Source organism: Budorcas taxicolor, chromosome 5, assembly GCF_023091745.1.
Source record: "Budorcas taxicolor isolate Tak-1 chromosome 5, Takin1.1, whole genome shotgun sequence".
In the NCBI taxonomy this organism is placed as follows: Eukaryota; Metazoa; Chordata; class Mammalia; order Artiodactyla; family Bovidae; genus Budorcas; species Budorcas taxicolor.
In genome coordinates, this window is record NC_068914.1 from 152,570,157 (window position 1) to 152,587,413 (window position 17,257).

Here is a 17,257-nt window from a genome sequence, read left to right on the forward strand (position 1 = left end):
TGCCAGCCTCCAGCTGGAATTAACCACCACCGAGGCCCCGGGTGTGGCCCCCCTGATGAGAAGCTGGCGTGCGGAGGGCTGGCCTCCTTTGCTGACATGGGCTCTCGACCTGGACCCTTGCCACTCGGTCAGATGAGCGGCCCCAGCCAGGATGGGCGCGTGTATCCCCCCACTCATTTCCAGCCAGGGCTCCTTCCTCCCAGGCACGGGGGTGCTCCAGCCCGACCCCCAGACTTCCCTGAGAGCCCAGAAGTCCCTCCTGGCCACATGTACCGACCCTACAAGTACCTGAGCCGAGTGCACTCTGCGGTCTGGAATGGGAGCCACGGTGCTGCAAACCCAGGACCCTTGGGGCCAGACGAGAAGCCCCCCGTGGGGCCAGGACCTTCTCACCAGCCCCGCCCTTTGGGTCACATGATGGATTCCCGAGTGATGAGACCTCCCCTCCCCCCAAACCAGTGGACAGAACAATCCGGCTTCCTACCTCACAGCGTTCCTCCTTCAGGGTACCTGCACCCCCCGTGTAAACCTGGCGCACAGCGGCTCCAGCCCCCTGCAGCCCCAGCACTGGGTTCTCTGTTTGGAGCTCCGGCCCCGGCCCTGCGAGGCGTGCAGGGTGGGGACTCCATGCTGGACAGCCCCGAGATGCTGGCCATGCAGCAGCTCTCCTCCCGTGGGTGCCCACCAGGCGTGCCTTACCACCCCCGCCAGCCTGCACCGCCCCGCCTGCCTGGCCCTTTCCCACCCATGGGCCTGGTGGCCCCCAAGCCTGCCTCAGGGGACCCTGTGAGGACACAGGACGGCAGTGACGTGCAGGAGCCTGAGAACGGCCAAGGTAACGTGTGCATGCACGCTCCCCGCCCCCCCCACACACACACACCTCCATCTGCCCTGGTTATTGGTGGCCCGTCTTTTTATGCAGACTAGGAAACAAAGTGCCAACTGGCCTCTGACCCCTTTCACTTGAATGTCTCTGGGTGAGCCCGCCGCAGTCCACGGACGCGGCGACCATGCCGCAAAGCTGCAGTCCCTGCTGTGTCTCCGCTTGTGCGGAGCCTTCCCGTGCTCACTCACTTCACTCAGAATAAGCTTTGAGGGAACTTTGACTAGTATTCTTGTTTGTATGGATGGAAGCTCCAGGGCACAAAGGTGGTTATTTGCCTTCATTCAGCTCTTAAGTGGGGAGACCGATTCGAACCTGACACAATGGACCTGGCATCCGTGTGTGCAAGCTCTGCGTTGCCCAGCCCCACTTAGAAAGGACTGTCCTGAAGTGACCCTCGGGGGACATGTTCTCAGGGCTTTACATTGGGCCCACATCTGCGCGCATTCAGGGTGGGGAGCAGTAGTGAGATAGGCACGTCATCAAGAGGGTTCTAGAAATGCCATTTACAAGAGTAATAAACTCAAGTGCAAGAGAAGGGTGGTGGGCCTGCTCTGTGTGACTCATGCCGGTTGAGGATGGACATCTAGCGTGTGTCCGTGTGGGAGCTGTGGCACCTGGGCGTCTACAGAGTGTGATGTGGTTCCTTGTCAGCTGGGTGGAGGGCCAGGAGCACAGACTCCCTTCACGTGATTTCTTGCAGGGGAGGCTGACTCTGAATGCCCCCTGCAGCACGATTTCCAGGCATGATTTCAGGTGTGACTGGAATTCAGAGTAAGAGGGAGAGTCTCAGGAGCAGTCTGTTTGCTCAGTTGCCATGATGTTCGTGTTGTTTCGTTTGCATTTTATTTTTTCTGAATGAAGTACAGCTGATCTACAGTGCTGTGCTAATTAGTATCTGCTGTACAGCAGAGTGACACAGTCACACACATACACATTCTTTTCCATTACGGGTTGTCGCAGGATATTGAGTGTTATTTCTCTGTGCTGAAGTCAGACCTTGTCTATCCATTTTGTGTGTAAGTTTGTATCTGCCAACCCCAGTCTCCCTGCCCATCGCTCTCCCACCCACTCTTTTTCTTGACAGTCCCAAGTGTCTTCTCTGTCTGTGAGTCTGTCTCTGTTTCATAGTAACTTCATTTGTGTCATATTTTAAATCCCACATATAAGTGATACCATACATTTACCTCTTTGTGATTTACTTCATTCAGTATGTAATCCCTAGGTCCATCCATACTGTTGTAAATGGCAGTCCTTATTCCCTTTTATGGCTGAGTACGTTCCACAGTCTGTGCGCACCGCGTCTTTATGCGTTCCTCTGTTGATAGGCATCTAGGCTGCTTCCATGTCCTGGCTGTTGTAAGCAGTGCTGCACTGAACATCGGGGTGTGTGGACCTTTTTGAATTATGGTTTTCTACAAAGAGCTTCCCTTGTAGCTCAGTTGGTAAAGAATCTGCTTGCAGTGCAGGAGACCCGGGTTTGATCCCTGGGTCGGAAAGATCCCCTAGAGAAGGAATTGGCAACCCACTCCAGTATCCTTGCCTGGAAAATCTCATGGAGAGAGGAGCCTGGTGGGCTGCAGTCCATGGGGTCACAGTCAGGCACGACTGAGTGACTAACACTTTCTGCAGATACTCCCCAGGAGTGGGATTGTAGGATCATACGTTAACTCTGTGTTTAGTTTTTTAAGGAACCTCCACACTGTTCTGCATAGTGTCTGTACCAATTTAGATTCCCACCAACAGGGAAGAGTGTTCCCTATCTCCACACCCTCTCCACTGTTTATTTGTAGACTTTTTAGTGGCGTCCATTCTGACTGGTGTGAGTTGGTACCTCATTGTGGTTTAAATTTGCATTTGTCTAGTTCAGTGATGATGAACATCTTTTTATCTTGGCCTCGGCTCTCTGTGTGTCTTAATTGAAGAAATGTGTGTTTAGGTCTTCTGCCCATGCTTTGATTGGGATTGCTTTTTGGTTGAGTTGTATGAGCTGCTTGCATATTTTGGAGATTAAGTCCCTGCTGGTCTCATCCTTTGCAGCTATATTCTCCCAGTCCGTAGACAGTCTTTCCATTTTGTTTATGGTTTCCTTTGTTGTACAAAAGCTTACAAGTTTAATTAGGTCCCACTTTTTAATTTTTGCTTTAATTTCTACTGCCTTGGAAGACTGGCCTATGACAGTTTATGTCAGAGAATGTTTTGCCTATGTTTTCTTGCAGGAGTTTTATGGTGTCATGTCGTTAAGCCATTTTGCGTGTATTTCTGTGTCTGTCATAAGGCATTGGCATGTTTTTTGTTGACTCAATAATGAAAAGTGCACATTTTCATGATTCTTGTGCAGCTTATACCTGTGATCTTTAAAGCCAATGTTAGTTTTTCGGGAGCCAGCAGTCCTAGTTGATCTTAAAGGTCTGAATTCTTGACCTTGTCTGTAAGCTCTGACCAGAATCCTATTTTGATACCCTTGGGCAACAACTCTGCCCTCCCTGAGAGATCATAATACTAAGACACATTTATGGCCAAAAACAATGGCAAGGTCAAGAATTCTGAGTCTGTAATTAAGCAATTGAATTCAGTAGGTCAGTGATTGTTTATTAAATTTCTGTAATTCCTCGAAGATGCCCTTTGAGTGTTATACACTGTCCATGTCTTATTTTCAGGAAGCCCGGGCACGGTGAGTGTTGTCATTCATTTAGCAAATATTCATCTAGTCCTGTTCGTACTCCCGTGGGTGGGTCCTGACTGCAGGATGCTGTCGGGATCCGGCCTTCCCAGCGTCCTCAGGCCTGGTCCCTCCTCCTCACTGTCAAGGTGATGCCTCCCCGCCAGCCTGCACATCGGCCAGTGCACCCTCTGCCTCCTGGAGCTGGGCACACAGATCACAGCCCCTTGCTTGTCCAGCGGTGGGCGGGGTGGGGGCGGCGGCGTCATCTTGGCCACCTGTTCCTGTCGTGTGCTGGGGTTTCAGCTCGCCAGGTGCGACTTTGTCTCTGCTTTCTTTGCAGCGGATCCCTTGCCCGGGCTCGAGGAGAGACCAGCGAGTGTCGGTGCTTCAGAGGGGGCGTTCCTCAAGCAGCTACCTCACCCTGCGCCCCCCCTGCAGGCCGACTTTGCCAGGCGGAGCTCACCCCAAGGAAGGGGCCCAGAGGGCCCAGAGCTCAGGCCGGAGTCCTCAGAACCTGGGGACGGCTGCCCAGCGAGCACGGTCAGGTCTGCCTGGCTCTCAGGGAGTGGCTTCGCCAGCCCACCCGCCCAGGCATGCACCCTGGCAGACCTGGGGCCGCTGCCCGAAAACGGACTGCGGGTGGAAGCCTCCCCATGTGGGTCTGAGGGCAAGAGCAGGGCGCCACCCGAGGCTGGGGCCCCTGCAGAGCCCGCGTGCTCCCCTCTGTACACGCCCGGCTTGGAGTTCCCCAGCTCCGCCACACGGTACCATGTAGGCCCAGGCCTGCAGCCTGTGGGTCCTGTGATGGGGGGCAAGCCTCCAGCCCCGCACCCTCCCCCCTTTCCCCCTCGGGCTTTTCAGTCTCATGACCCTCATTCTGGAGTCTTCCCTCGGTACCGCCCCCACCAGGGCATGCGGTATCCCTATCAGCCACCACCGCAGCCTTCCTACCACCACTACGCGCGGACTCCTTACTACTCGTGTCCACAGGGCTTTTCAGACTGGCCGAGACACCTCGCAGCCCCCGTAAGCCCGAGCGGGCCTTCACCAGCTCAGCCCACCCCTGCCAGGCCCCTCTTCCCCGACAAGAGCGCTGTGACTGGGCTGCAGGGCTGCGAGGCGCTAAGTGCTGCCTTAACGCCCCCCGCGCGGGTCGACGCGGTGGAGGCTCTGGGTGCTGCCTTAACTTCGCCCACGCGGGTGGACGCCGTTGCTGCCAAGATGGCCGAGGGGCAGAACCCCGGCCCCGAGGGCAAGCAGGATGAGTCTGTGGAGCAGCCAGAGAGCCCCAAAGAGTTCCTGGACTTGGATAACCACAACGCGGCTGCCAGGCGGCAGGGCTCCCTGTCGGCCAGCGAGTGTCTCTACGGCGCGCCCCCCGCCCCGCTCGGCCCGGGCATGGCCTTCGGTTCGCCCACCTTTCCCCCACACGCAGTGATGCTGCACGCTGGGCCGCCTTACCCCCCACAGCGGCCGGCCGCGCATTTCCAGCCCAGGGCTTACGCCTCCCCCTCGGCTACTCACCCGCCTCACCGCCCAGTGGCGGCGCAGCCCAATGGCCTGTCCCCCGAGTGCCCCCTCTACCGCTACCCTGAGGAGGGCCTGGGCCACTTCCAGGCCGTGATGATGGAGCAGATGGGTCCCGGAAGTGGGGCGAGGGCGTCCTTCCAGGAGATGTACAGACCGTCCGGGTAAGGCTGCAGCTGCGTGCCTTTTTTGTACGGGCAGAAGCAGAGTAGATGCTAGTCTCCCAAAAAGAAGCGAGCTTGGGAATGAAAAACCGACTTGGGTGGTCTGGGGCCGGGAGGAGCGTGTGGGTTGTGTGCTCGGGGCTTACTGGGAAAGCACTGGCATCAGAACCCAGTTTTGTGTGTGGTCTTTTTTTCTTCGTGAAAGTGAATTGGCATTTCAGTGCTGTTGGGTTAGGTTTTGGACACCTAATGGCCAGAGTTCTGGGGCTGTGGGCAGACTTTGCCAGGGAGAGGGGGGTAGATCTGGTTGGTAGTCACGGGTGGTATCCTAGTCTCACCCCTCACCATTCTATTCTCTACTGATACTGAATGAAAACTGAGTGTGTCCAGAGCCAGACCTGGCCACATACCACTCCCTGATAATTCTAGTAGTTGTGTCCTGAGGTCAAGGTTGGGAAGCCCCATCATAAAGCAGCACAGACCACCCTGAGAATCTGAGTGCCCCCTGGGTCGTCCCAGCCCCCAGTGCCTGGCTTGAGGGCCTTCCCTCTGCGTGTGCTCACCCCTCTCTGAACGTCTGGCACGTCTCCTGTCTGTCCTTTGCCTTCTCTTCTGAGCCTTTGGTGTGTCTCCTAGCCGAGGGCATCCTCCTGGCGCAGCCCAGACTCTGGCCAGGAAAGTGGTGGTAGTGCTCTGATGGAGGCACTGTCTGATGTCTCCAGTTGTCTCCGAAGCTCTGATATTCCCCCGTTCAGGATCCAGTCACAGTTCATGGCTCTGCATTTGGGTGCTGTGCCTGCTCAGTAATTTACAACATTGGCTTTGCATTCTTTGTTTTTCAAAGACAGAGTGCCCCAGGCTCTGGCTTCTTCTCATTGTTTCCTCATATTTAAGAGTCAGAGTCAACACCTTTGTCAGGAGCACTGTGCAGGTGGCATCAGCCATGTCTTTCCTGCCTCATGTGGCAGCCCCTGGGTCAGGGGGTCACTCACCCAGTTGGTCCAGGTGGGGCTGTGCACCTTTTCCTTCGTACTGAGGACATCACATGCATTCCTGAATGTTCCTTCCTCATGTCTCTAGACTGCAGGGGCCCTCAGTCCAGTCCCGGCCCTCGTTCCCAAAGACGCCGGCTCCAGCAGCATCGCAGGAGGAGCTGCCCCCCCAGAAGCCCCCAACGCTTCCACTCGATCAGGTCAGAATGGTGGACAGTGAGAGCTGTCTGTGTGGTTCCCGGCAGCTGTAGCCCCAGGGGCTGTCCCTGGAAAGGGGTTGCGTCCTGTGGGCCGTGGGGCCAGAGAGCCTCGGGAGCAGCTTCCTCCCGCCCCGCCAGCCCTATTCCTGCTCCAGGCACCAGCCCGGAGATGGGTTAGATTTCCTTCCCCAGACTGGCTACTGTGGTGCGACTCCTTGTTTGCCTCGTCTGGAAGAGTCGGGTTCCCCCACCCCCACCCAGTCTCCCTGGAGGCAGCAGTCCTTGGCCCCTGGACTGAGTCAGGGTCCAGGACTCAGAAACCACACCTGGCAGGACTGCCCAACGAAGCAAAATTGGGCCGCTTTCCTAGATGGGAAGAGTGTGTGTGGCCCCTAGGCTTCGTTGTTTTTAACAGTTACCGCGCATTAGTTTCGCTGAAACTGTCTATTCTGCTTCTTCAGAGCTAGTCCCAGGAGGAGACAAGCCCCAGGGAACCAGAGAGCTGCGAGTGGAGAACGGGGCCCGGCCCCACCCGCCTCTCCTGTCCCCAGCATCGCGCCGTGTGTGGCCTGGAGCCTGGACGCCCCTCCTCATGACCCATGCGCTCGCCAAGTCCTGGGCGAAAGTGGGGAGCAGACAGGCTGGACTCTGGAGGTCCCTCCAGGCCCTGGGACGCTTGTTCAGGGAAGACCATCCTGACCTGGGCGCGGTGCTGGTGGGCTGCCGTGGCAGCTGCACTCAGGTGGCCGTCTGGGGGCAGGACCGCTCGTATGGGTGTGTTTGGGGCTGGGTCCAGTTTACAGAGTTTTCATGTTGCCTTGATGATGATTTCTGTCGGTGGTGAATGTATTGTACATACAGCGGGGAGGGCGGGTGGTGGGGATCGAGTCTGGCTGGTGGCCCCGCAGCCCTGCTGACCCCGTGTTTACAGCCCTTTCCCATTCACTCTTGGGGGGCTGCAGGAGGGGCCCACCTTGCCGCTGCTGTTCCTCTGACGGCTCTTCCCCTTGGGCAGCCTCCTTGCCTGGCGCCCCCCCCCCCCCCCCTTTGCCTGGCACCCAGGTCATGGTCCGAGATAGCAGTGCCCCTCCTGGCTGGCCAGCTGCCCACCAGATAGGTGTAAACCAGTATCAGGAGCATTTGCTCATTGGAAGGTGCGGCGACGCGCCCCGTCACAGCCCTGCCGGGACTGGGGTCTGGAAGGCGTCGCAAGCTCCCTGCACAGACCACAGTTTGTGGCAGTGACGACTCAGGTTTGTGTATGTTTAGTGTCAATAAAGAAGCTGCACAGGTTTTAATAGGAAAAATGTACCCTATAGATTTACAGCTTGAATGTAGGAGTCTTTCAGTATATATAGGTTTTATCCATTTTATGTGAATATAGTAAAATAAGTCATGGTGATTTAAAATAGCTGTCAAGAACAAGTTCTTGAAGTCACTTGTCTGTGATAGGAAACGGTTTTACAGTATTCAGTTACTTTATTATGGTTTTAGAAGCAAGCGACACTGGATTCTCCCTGTTTAGCATTCTTTGAGTTTAGCTGAGATGCCACCAAAGTGAGGACTCCTGTCTTAAGCTTTTGAATATCCCACAAAAGCAAAGGAGGAAACAACTGAAGGGAGATACCTTGAAGTCACAGGTCTTTGTAAAAATAGCATATTTCTAAGCATGCCTTTGAGATAGAAAAGCTTGCAGGAAACATTGGTTGATTGATCTGCGCTTGTTCTTATAAGTTCAACTTTGTGAGGGGCCAAGAGAACCTTCCATCCAGCCCCAGCGTCCTTGCTGAAGCTGGAGCAAACCCGCGCTTCCAGTAGTAGAGTCCCTGCGGAGACCAACGCCAGCTCCAGACGCCCAGATGCTGAGCTCGGGCAGGGGGAGCACTGGGAACGCAGGCGCCTTCCAGACATGCGCAGAAACACGATTTTTTTTTTTTTTAAACAGACTTATTTAAACTTTAAATTTGGCATGCTTTGAAGTCGGGCAAGTTTGGGGGCTGTGTTCTCATTGGATTCTGGTTCTTGTTGGAGCCCAGTCACGGGCGTGATGTGGTTCAAGGTGGGGACGTCAGCATCAGCATTAGGGAAGGATGGGGAAGGGTCGTGGACAGATCCAGCTTTGCTCTCGAGCAGTGAGGGAACATGCTTGGCACACTCAGCCTCCGTGTGCATCTGTGCACCAGCTGGCGGGGGGAGACCGTGGCCCCTGCCTCTGTTCCCAGCCTAGAGCCTGCTCTGGCCAGCATGGAAACTGGCTTGGGTGCAAGGCTTCGGGCACCCTTGCCTCGAGCAGAACCAGGCTGGGGCAGGGCCAGGAGGACTATGGCAATCCTGCCCATTCCATCTGCCCACTGTGCACAGCCCTCTGTTGTCTCAGCCCCCAGCCCGACCCCATCTCCCGCTGCCCTAGAGCCTCCCTTCGGGGTGAGTAGAGAAGCCAGGCACTGGGGAGCCCTGTTGGGAGTGCGGCTCCGTGCTGCGTTGCCCCACAGGGCCACCCCCGTTCAGGGCCCGTGCACTCTTCCGACCAGAACTAGTCTGGGGGAAGGTCCTGGGGCGGCCTTCCCCTGGGACCGCTGCCACCTGTCAGGGACCTGAAGGACTCCTGTCCACTGCTCACCTTAGAGTCATTATGTTAGAAACTGTCTTCCCCAGACCCAGGAGAGAGAGAAGATCCAGAGAGAAAGCAAGAGCCTTATGGAATGTTTCTGGCCTTGAGTTTTTCCTCTCCTGTAATAAGAGCTCTTGGCTAAAACTTACTAGGCTGAAGACACGTGCACTCCGAGTGGCGACAGATGCGTGGGCTCCTGTTCAGAACCTTTTCTTGTCCCGCCTTCAAAGTGAGACTAGTGCTGCCGTGTCCACCTGCCTCACTGGGGCCCTTGCGCCTGTCATCAGCAGGGTGTCCTCCCTGGGCGGGGCCGGGTGGCTCTCAGAAGGCTGCCTTTCGTGTGGACTGAGAGCCCCCAGCCACCCTGGCCCCCAGACCCCGCGAGCGTCCTTGTGACTTGGCGCTGGTTCCTGCCAGTTCCAGGAGTGGGCTGCGTGGGTGGGCTCAGGGTTTTCTCGCTTTTTGAAAGTTTCTGTCTCAGCCACACACACAGCTCTCAGGTCCCGGTTTGGATTCTTCCAGAATCCCTCAGCCAGCAGCCCCGAGCCAGGGACCCTTGGAGAGCGGCTGTGGCCAGCGAGTCAGAGCCCAGGGGAAGGGCCAGGGTGCCCCCACGGAGAGCGGGGTGCCTGGGAGGCAGGCTGTTCAGCCTCCGCCCGTGGGTGCGGGTTCCCCTGCCAGGGGCTGAGCCCTCAACTGAGGCTTGTTCCTCCTGTTCTGGGTCTGGAGTCTCCCTGGGGCGCTGGGCCTCCCGTGCTGTGTCCTCGTGTGGGGCAGGTGGGAGCCTGACCTCCAGCTGCTGCATCCTCCTGTGCTTCACGGGCCCTGGCCAAGCAGATGGTCAGCGGTGTCGGCCGCCTGGTCTCTCCCTCGCTGAGCCCTGGCGGCTGATATGGAAAAGCCTCTTAACCAGCTGCGTGTCCTGTGTGTCTGGAGAGGGTGGTGGGCCCGGGAGCGAGGCACTGAACGCTGCCCCCAGCTGGGCCCACACCCGCTCTCCTGCTGCAGATTCCTGTGCGTGATCCTGGCCAGTACTGGGAAGGGGAATGCTATTTATTTTTATATTGTGTATATTTTGTCTGGTCTGCTGATCCCCTGTTTCACTGAGAGCCACACTTACCTCAGTACTTAGTTCTATACTGTGTGTTGGATAATTTTTTAAAACAGCTGTTTAAAAATCTTTCTGATCCTTGGAGGTCTGTAGATTTATTTCCATATGAATTGGTTATTTTGTATAAAGTACATTCTTAAAAGAGCAGGGTGACGTGTGTTGTGTGTGTCCCGTGTCACTGTCGTCTTTTATCATCGAGGCAAAGTCCCACCAGGACAGAGGCTGGAGTGAGGCCCAGTGCCGCCGTCCAGGGAGGCGGCCCCCTCGGCCCCCCCAGTCAGCGAGGGCCCCGTGTGGATTGAGGGGGTGCTCCGTGGAGAACCGCTGGCTGGCAGGCCTCAGCAGTGTGGGGACTGTACACACTGCCTACCCAGGTGTGTGGGGCCCCAGGGACGCCCTCACTGCCCAGGCCCGGGCACGAACCCCACCTTTCCGACACCCGCACTGGGGCCTGTAGGTAACATGCTGCTGGGGCTGGGAGGGCAGTGGGCAGCTCCGTGAATGGCAGCGTGCTCTGGGAAGGTTTTTGTTGTTGGGGGTAGGGGGGGTGAAATTGGCCATCTTCTTATCAGGTGGCTGTAAGCCTTTAAGACACTCAGGACTCCTGGCCTGCTTTATCCTTAAACCACAGGCCTCACCAGTGATCTCTTGCTTCCTGGGCCGTGACCTTGTGGCCCACGGGTATGTGAGGTCACGTTGTCCCCCTTTGGTATGTCGTCACTGAGTTGGCTGATGCCGTTGTGAGACTGCAGTCCTGCCACGCTCACAGTGTCGTCAGTCCCCCACACTTTCTGGTAAAGTTCTACATCAGTCATTTTAAGAAAAGTTAACTTTAAAGTGGACGTCATGCATGAACCTCGATTTTGACATGAAGCCAGCCGGAGTGTTTGTCTCACTTGATTCGGAGTCTCCTTGGCCTGGGTTGGGGGAGTGGGGGGCAGGCGGCTGGGACCCTGGCCCCTTGGCTGTCCTGATGAGTGGGCCCATGTGGAATAGCACCACACCCGGAACACAGGTACAGTTTGGTTCTGACTTCTGGATTCCCAGCTGCAACTTCTCTTGCCATGACATGAATCACTCACTGAAGGCCAGAATGTTCTGATAGTTTTAGCCAGAGCTTAGCTGACTCCCTCAGGGTATGTTTCCCAGGTCTGTCTCCTTGAGACCAAAACAGAGTGTCTTCCACTGGTCAGCTCTGGAGTCTGGCTCCGTGAAACGTGTTAGTTAATCCACCCCATTTTCAGAATTACTGTTTGACCTTACCCCAGTTGTACCATCCCCAGCACCCTTGCTTGCTTCAGATTGGCATAAGAAACGAGAGCTGGTGGGGAGGAACCAGGGAAGAGACAGGAAGCCAGTCGTGAGTGAAGAGTGGGTTGGTCTCAGTTCTGGTGGAGCTTGCCATTTGATGTCTGGAAACATGCAAAGGTTCCCTCGATTGAACAGTAATGGCTTTTGTCTCTAACCCTCTCCATCACTGGGAGGAAAGGTGGCTGAGTTTGATAAATGGGGAGCACCTCTAGGGCAAGATTCATCCAGGGCTGGGCCCTCAGAGGCGACCTTCACCCTGAACCCTTCTGGAGAGGCCTCTGGGAGGAATGCCTGTGGTCTGCGGGCTATCCCCTCCCCCAAACACTGGCCCCCAAAGTCTTTTTCCTGGCCATGTGGTTTTCCTTTGGGTTTTTTTTTATTATTTAAGTATTTATGTATTTTGGGCTGTGCTGGGTCTTAGGTTGTACCAATTTTGTTCCCCTTCTGCAGCCCAGGCTCACTGTTTGTTGCCATGGGTTATTTTAACCAAACTCTTAAGTGAGAGAGGGACTGTGAGAGAATAGCCATGAAGGCAGCTGTGGTGTTCTGAGCCCGTCCCTTGGCATTCACGGTGATGTGGGTACCACGCAGCTGCCTTCAAGAAGTCTCTCAGTTTGGAAAAGCACTGCCCGCTTCTCAGAGCTTGGGTCTGAAGCTTCTTCCAGACAGAGGGTGGCAGGATGACTGGTTTTTGAGAGCCCTGCAGTTGGTCCCTTGGAGCATGTCCAAGGCTTGACTCAGCAGGAGGAAAGCACATCGCATCCCAGCCCCAGGAACTGAGACGTCACTTCTGAGCATTTATGGAACGAAGGCCCTTCTGCGCACCTGGTAATCTCGCAGTCACGCACAGGACAGGAGGGAGGACGCGACTCCCCCACAGGCTTCATAGTAAAGGGAGGCGAGCGGGGCAAGAGGCTGGACGCCCGCAACGTGGGAGCAGAACTCATTACCCATCCGCCCGTCCGTGGTGGGTCAGGAGAGAAGCCGGTGTGTGCGCGTGTGTGTACACACCTTTGTGTGTGCATGGTAACCTTGACTGGAGAGAAGCTTGTGTGTGCAGGCGCTGACCCTGACTGGGGCTACTCCCCGGGGGCCAGTCTCTGCTCGGTTCCTGGCTGGTTCCGTTCTGGCTCCCCTGAGCCTCGTTCTGGCTTGAATCCCTCCCCCAACCCCCAAGCCTGTGCCGCTGCCGCCCCCAGTCCTCACAGCCACTGGGCAAGTGGACCAGCGAGGCCAGGGGTGAGCAAGGCGCCGCCCAGCCTTGCCATCCTCCAGGGCCCCGCCCCCCAATAACACACGCCTGCCCCCACATGCATTCCTTCGTAGGTTTCCTGTCCACACTGGTTCTGCAGCTGTCTTGGCCAAGTCAGTGGGGACACACAGGTCGCCCCCTTAGCCCTGCCATGCCTCCACTGACATGCTTTGCTGAGACACTCGGCCCAGGGCGCACAGGGGCACAGCGGGTGAGGAGAGAGGCCGGCCATATGGCCAGGGCGGAATCCGAGGGGGAGAGGAGCCCAGGCAGGAGTAGCTGCTCCTCAGCCCTGACCCCGCAAGTGTTCCAACGAGCCCCTCCTCAGCTTCCCACCCTGACCCCAGCAGCCCCCATAGCCACCCCTGCGACACCCCCCCCGCCCCCCCCGACGGCTGAGTCGTCTACCAGCCCCACGGGGAGGCCGGGGTCTTTTGTGAGGGAGCCAGCTCTCTGCTTGGGGGTTCAGCTGCCTCAGGGCAGCCTCCGGGCTCTCTGACCAGTCCCTACCACCTGAGCCACATGTAAAGCTTTCAAAAAATATTTCAAACAATTTCATTTCAGGCTTAAGGTCAGAACTGAGTGTGACCTGTTTGCTTAAATCATAGCCTACCTCTGATCCCATGCTGTTTGCTTAAACACACTGTTGACTCAAACCGTTATCTGCCTGTAACCCTGTTCTCCTTGCTCTGTGTTTAGTGGATGAGAACCACTGTCAACAGTAAGAACACACACTTCCAACAAGGAAGGTGTCCATTGTGCAGAAAAGAAGCATAGTTGGAGCTTGCGATGATCTGCTGGGGCCACTCTTTACCTCGTGTGGGTCCCATTTCTGGGACTTTGGGAGACAGGCTCCTTGGAACCGAGTGGAACGTCCCTCTTTTAGGCAGAGGCAGACACTCGAGAAGGGGTAACAGGACGGGACTTTGGTAAATAAGCCAAAGTCTTGTTTGTGGAAACGGACAGACTGTGACTTAGGTTTTGTAGCCTGAGAAGCTGCAGTGCCAACAATCACACGGCACCCAGGGCACTGGGGACATTCTCCCATGGGTCTGGGAAGACGTTTCTCTCACATCCTGGTTGGCTATCATCAGGGAGGCCCCAGGCCGCTGCTCCAGCTGCCCACATGCTCTGTCCGCCCTCTTCTGGGAACTTGTGGGCCTTGGAATCAAAATGTCAGAAGAAACTGGGCGCTGGGAGGAGGTCCTGGTGTCGGGAAAGCCTGTCTTCATTACTGCGCGGCCGGCATGTTGTGGGTATCTCCAAGGGCTTTGTTTTGGGGGAGAAAACCGCAAGCGGCGGTTTTCTGAAAGGGTGACACTGACTCAGAAAAGGTGGGCCCAGTGCCAGGCACTGCTTTCCAGGTCTGGACAGGAAGCTTGGAGGAAGAGAGACTGGTCCCCGGGTGCCGGGAGTAAACCCCGGGGAAGCTGACAGTGACCTGGCTCTGGACAAAGATTCAGGAGGGGAGGGGTGGACAGGAGACGCTGGGTGTGGGAAAGGTGACCTGAGGACTCAGAGGGCGTTAACACTTTCCCCTAGTGTCCCCAGCCAGCGACGCACACCAAGATGATTGTGCTGTGAGAAACGGACACGAGGCTGGACTGAGGGGCTGATGTGGCCGTGCTCTGAGTGTGAAGGCAAAGCCATGGGACCCACATAGCCGCCCCTCAGGATCTCACAATCGGGCTTAGTTTGGAGAACTGGTCACGTGTCATCACAAGGGTCCATACATGAGAGACAGAAGTAACTTGTAGGACCTGCACCAGGGAGCCCGTGAGGAGTTCAGGCACAGGCCAAGTGGATCAATAAAAAGAAAGGGGGCTTCAGTAAAACAGAAGAGCTCCCCGACTCACCGGGACCCCAGTGTTCCAGAACCTCACTGGCTGGAGCTGGTCCCCGCGGCTGCAGACGCCCCCTGCCCTCAACATTCTCTTCCAGGGGCAGCGGTGACCTGACCTTGTTCACTGTGGAGAAGGCCATCAAGCTGGTAGCCAGTGACTTCTTCCAGTAGCAGTTTCTGCAAGGCAGGTGCCTCGTGCTCTTTTTCTGTATGGTGGTGGAGTGAGTGGCCACCGTGCCTCAGTTCACGTGTCTGCACACATAAATGTGCATTTGGAAGTTCGAGACCAGCCATATGGAAAGGATATGTTCCATCGTCAACCAGCAGACACATTCTTGGTTTTATCTAGGGTGAGTGACACTTGGCCATTGTGTGCGTCCAAGGTGTTCAGCGCGATGACCTGACAACCACATACTGCAGCCCGATCACCACCGGATAACAGCCATTGAACATTTGGCATCTACTCTCTTCGCAGCATTCTCACACAGAGCAGTGTTAACTGCAGTTGCCACACTGAGGACCACACCGCCAGGACACACTGACCTTGTAACTGCACACTGGGGCTCACCCAGTTCACTGAGTCTCCATCTCCTGCCTCTGCGGATCACATATCCCTTTTTTCTGTGTTTGCGTTTTTTAATCGAGTCTACATATCGAGGAAATCGAGTATGTGTTTCTGTGCGACTTTTATTGTATCTTCATTCACCTGTCCGTGGACACTTTGCTTCCACACCTTGGCTGCTGCTGTGGACACGGGTGCATTTCCACCAGCAGGGCACTAGGGTTCCCTCTCCACGTTCTGACTGATTCAGGGCCAGTGTGACAGATGGAAGGTGATCTTAGTGGTTTCCCTGATGCCTAAGTGCACTGAGCGTTTTCTCTTGTGTTCTTTGCCCGTTGCTGTCTGTGAATTCTTGTATTAGCCCCATATCAGGTGTGTGCTTGCAGCTGGCCCCCGCCCCACCACACTAAGTAGGCGGCCTTTTCGTTTTGTGGATGCTTTCCATTGCTGTGCAGAAGCTTTTTGGTTTGATGTGGTCTCACTCGTTTCTTTCACCTTCTGGTGCGCGTGCTTTAGGTTCCAGGGTCATGGAGCTTTTCCCGCTGTTGGGAGTTTAATGATCTCAGGTGCTTGATCCATCTTTATGAGTGGTGTAGACAGCAGTCTAGCTCTTTTGCAGGTCAATGTCCAGCTTTCGCAGCACCATTCACTAAAGAGCCATCATTGCCACTTGTCAGGCATTAGTTGACAGTTTCTGGGCTGTGGGTTCCAGCCCGCTGACGTGTGTTTATGCTGAGGAGCGGAAACAGATCAGCTGCAGACGCTGCCCAGTCCTGTCCATGCTCCCCGCTGCCCGGGGACAGTTCTTGGGGATCGGCAAGGAAGGACTCTTGCTAGGGCTGTTTCACTGTCCTGCCCTCAGCCTCCCTGGCGGTCTGTGTTCAGAGCTTGGTTTGTTTACCCAGCTGGGGCCCAAGCTGAATACCAAGGGAGGGTGGAGGGGCCAGGGAGGGGCAGTGTGCTGGCCTGTGGCAGGACACGACTCCAGCCCCCAGGGGCATCTGCAGTTGGAGCCGCCTGACAGGCGTGAGCTGCTGGGAGCCAAGCTGCGGGCCCATGGGAGGTGCCTGAGATGCCACAGCAGGATGCTGGGCACTGCGTGAGCCTCTCCCCCTTCACGTGGGATCAGAACAGACTTCCCAGGTTGTCCCTTACCTGCTGGACTGGGATCCTGTCAGCCTGCGGGTCCAGACCTTGATTTTGTGGTCAGCAAGCCCATGTCTGGCTGTGTTGCAGGCGCCGTAGCTGCTGCCCCAAGTGATGCCTCTGGAAGGTTGGGGGCAGAGGGGTCTCCTGTCTCAGGGCCACTCTGCCCCCCGCCCCCAAACTGGGCCCTCAGTGTGTCATTTTGTAAAGGAGGCCCTGAGAGGGGAAGGACCCCTCGTGACAGACCCCACGGGGTGGTTCATACAAGGAATCCAAGATGTCGTGTCGACAAAAGGGCAGGCAGACTCTAACTAGTGACTGTCTTTCGATGTAGCTTTGGAAACTCAAGTCCAAACTTAAGCTGCAGTGAACAGCTACAGCGGCATCAGCAACTGTGCAGGTAAGGGTCCCTCGGTGCTGGTGGCACAGTCCCCGCCCAGGAGTGAGGCAGGGGCATGGTTGGGGGCGGGGGCGGAACCCTGCCCTCGGGTCGGCCTTCCAGAAGGGCACTGGTCACAGCCCCACTCTTCAGGGTCGCCCGGGGCATCAGGGAGCACTGGGTGTGAGCAGCCGTCACGGCTGCCGCTTGCCCTCCTCGCACCCTGCCCTCTCCCTCTCAGGCCCATCCCTGGGTGGCCAGGCCCCCAGCGCTCAGGAGCCTGCCACCTGAACAGATAGGGTCGTCACTGCATCTCAACTGAGTCAGTTTGAGGATTTGCTGTTGTTAATTCTGAGTAAATAACTTAGTTCATCCTAGCACTGACGTGGGGAAAAGCAGGATTGTATTTTAGTTCAAGAGGACCAGGACAGCCGTCCCAAGGCTGGGGGTCCCCCGGCCCCACACCCTCCACCCCGTGGAGCCCTGTGTGACATGAAGGCCGTGAGGAGACCATGTGTCTTCCCAGCTGTGTCCACTCAGGATAAAGCTACACTTGAGGCAACTCAGGTCATCCTGAGGGTAGAGAACAGACACCTTATCTGCAGGTCACA

General features: G+C 56.4%; 1 protein-coding gene across 2 annotated transcripts in view; it reads left to right on the plus strand.

Annotated features, from left to right (window-relative positions):
* LOC128047580 (chromatin remodeling regulator CECR2) overlaps window positions 1-10,285 on the plus strand; it is a 117,941-nt gene extending 107,656 nt beyond the window's left edge. For both annotated transcript variants that reach the window (XM_052639829.1, XM_052639830.1), the window contains 4 exons: window positions 7-835; window positions 3,889-5,239; window positions 6,320-6,431; window positions 6,893-10,285. In XM_052639829.1, coding sequence (XP_052495789.1) covers window positions 7-835; window positions 3,889-5,239; window positions 6,320-6,431; window positions 6,893-6,898 — 2,298 coding nt within the window. In that variant the 3' untranslated portion in view covers window positions 6,899-10,285. The remainder of the gene's footprint in view (window positions 1-6; window positions 836-3,888; window positions 5,240-6,319; window positions 6,432-6,892) is intronic.
* The last annotated feature ends 6,972 nt before the right edge of the window (window positions 10,286-17,257 follow it).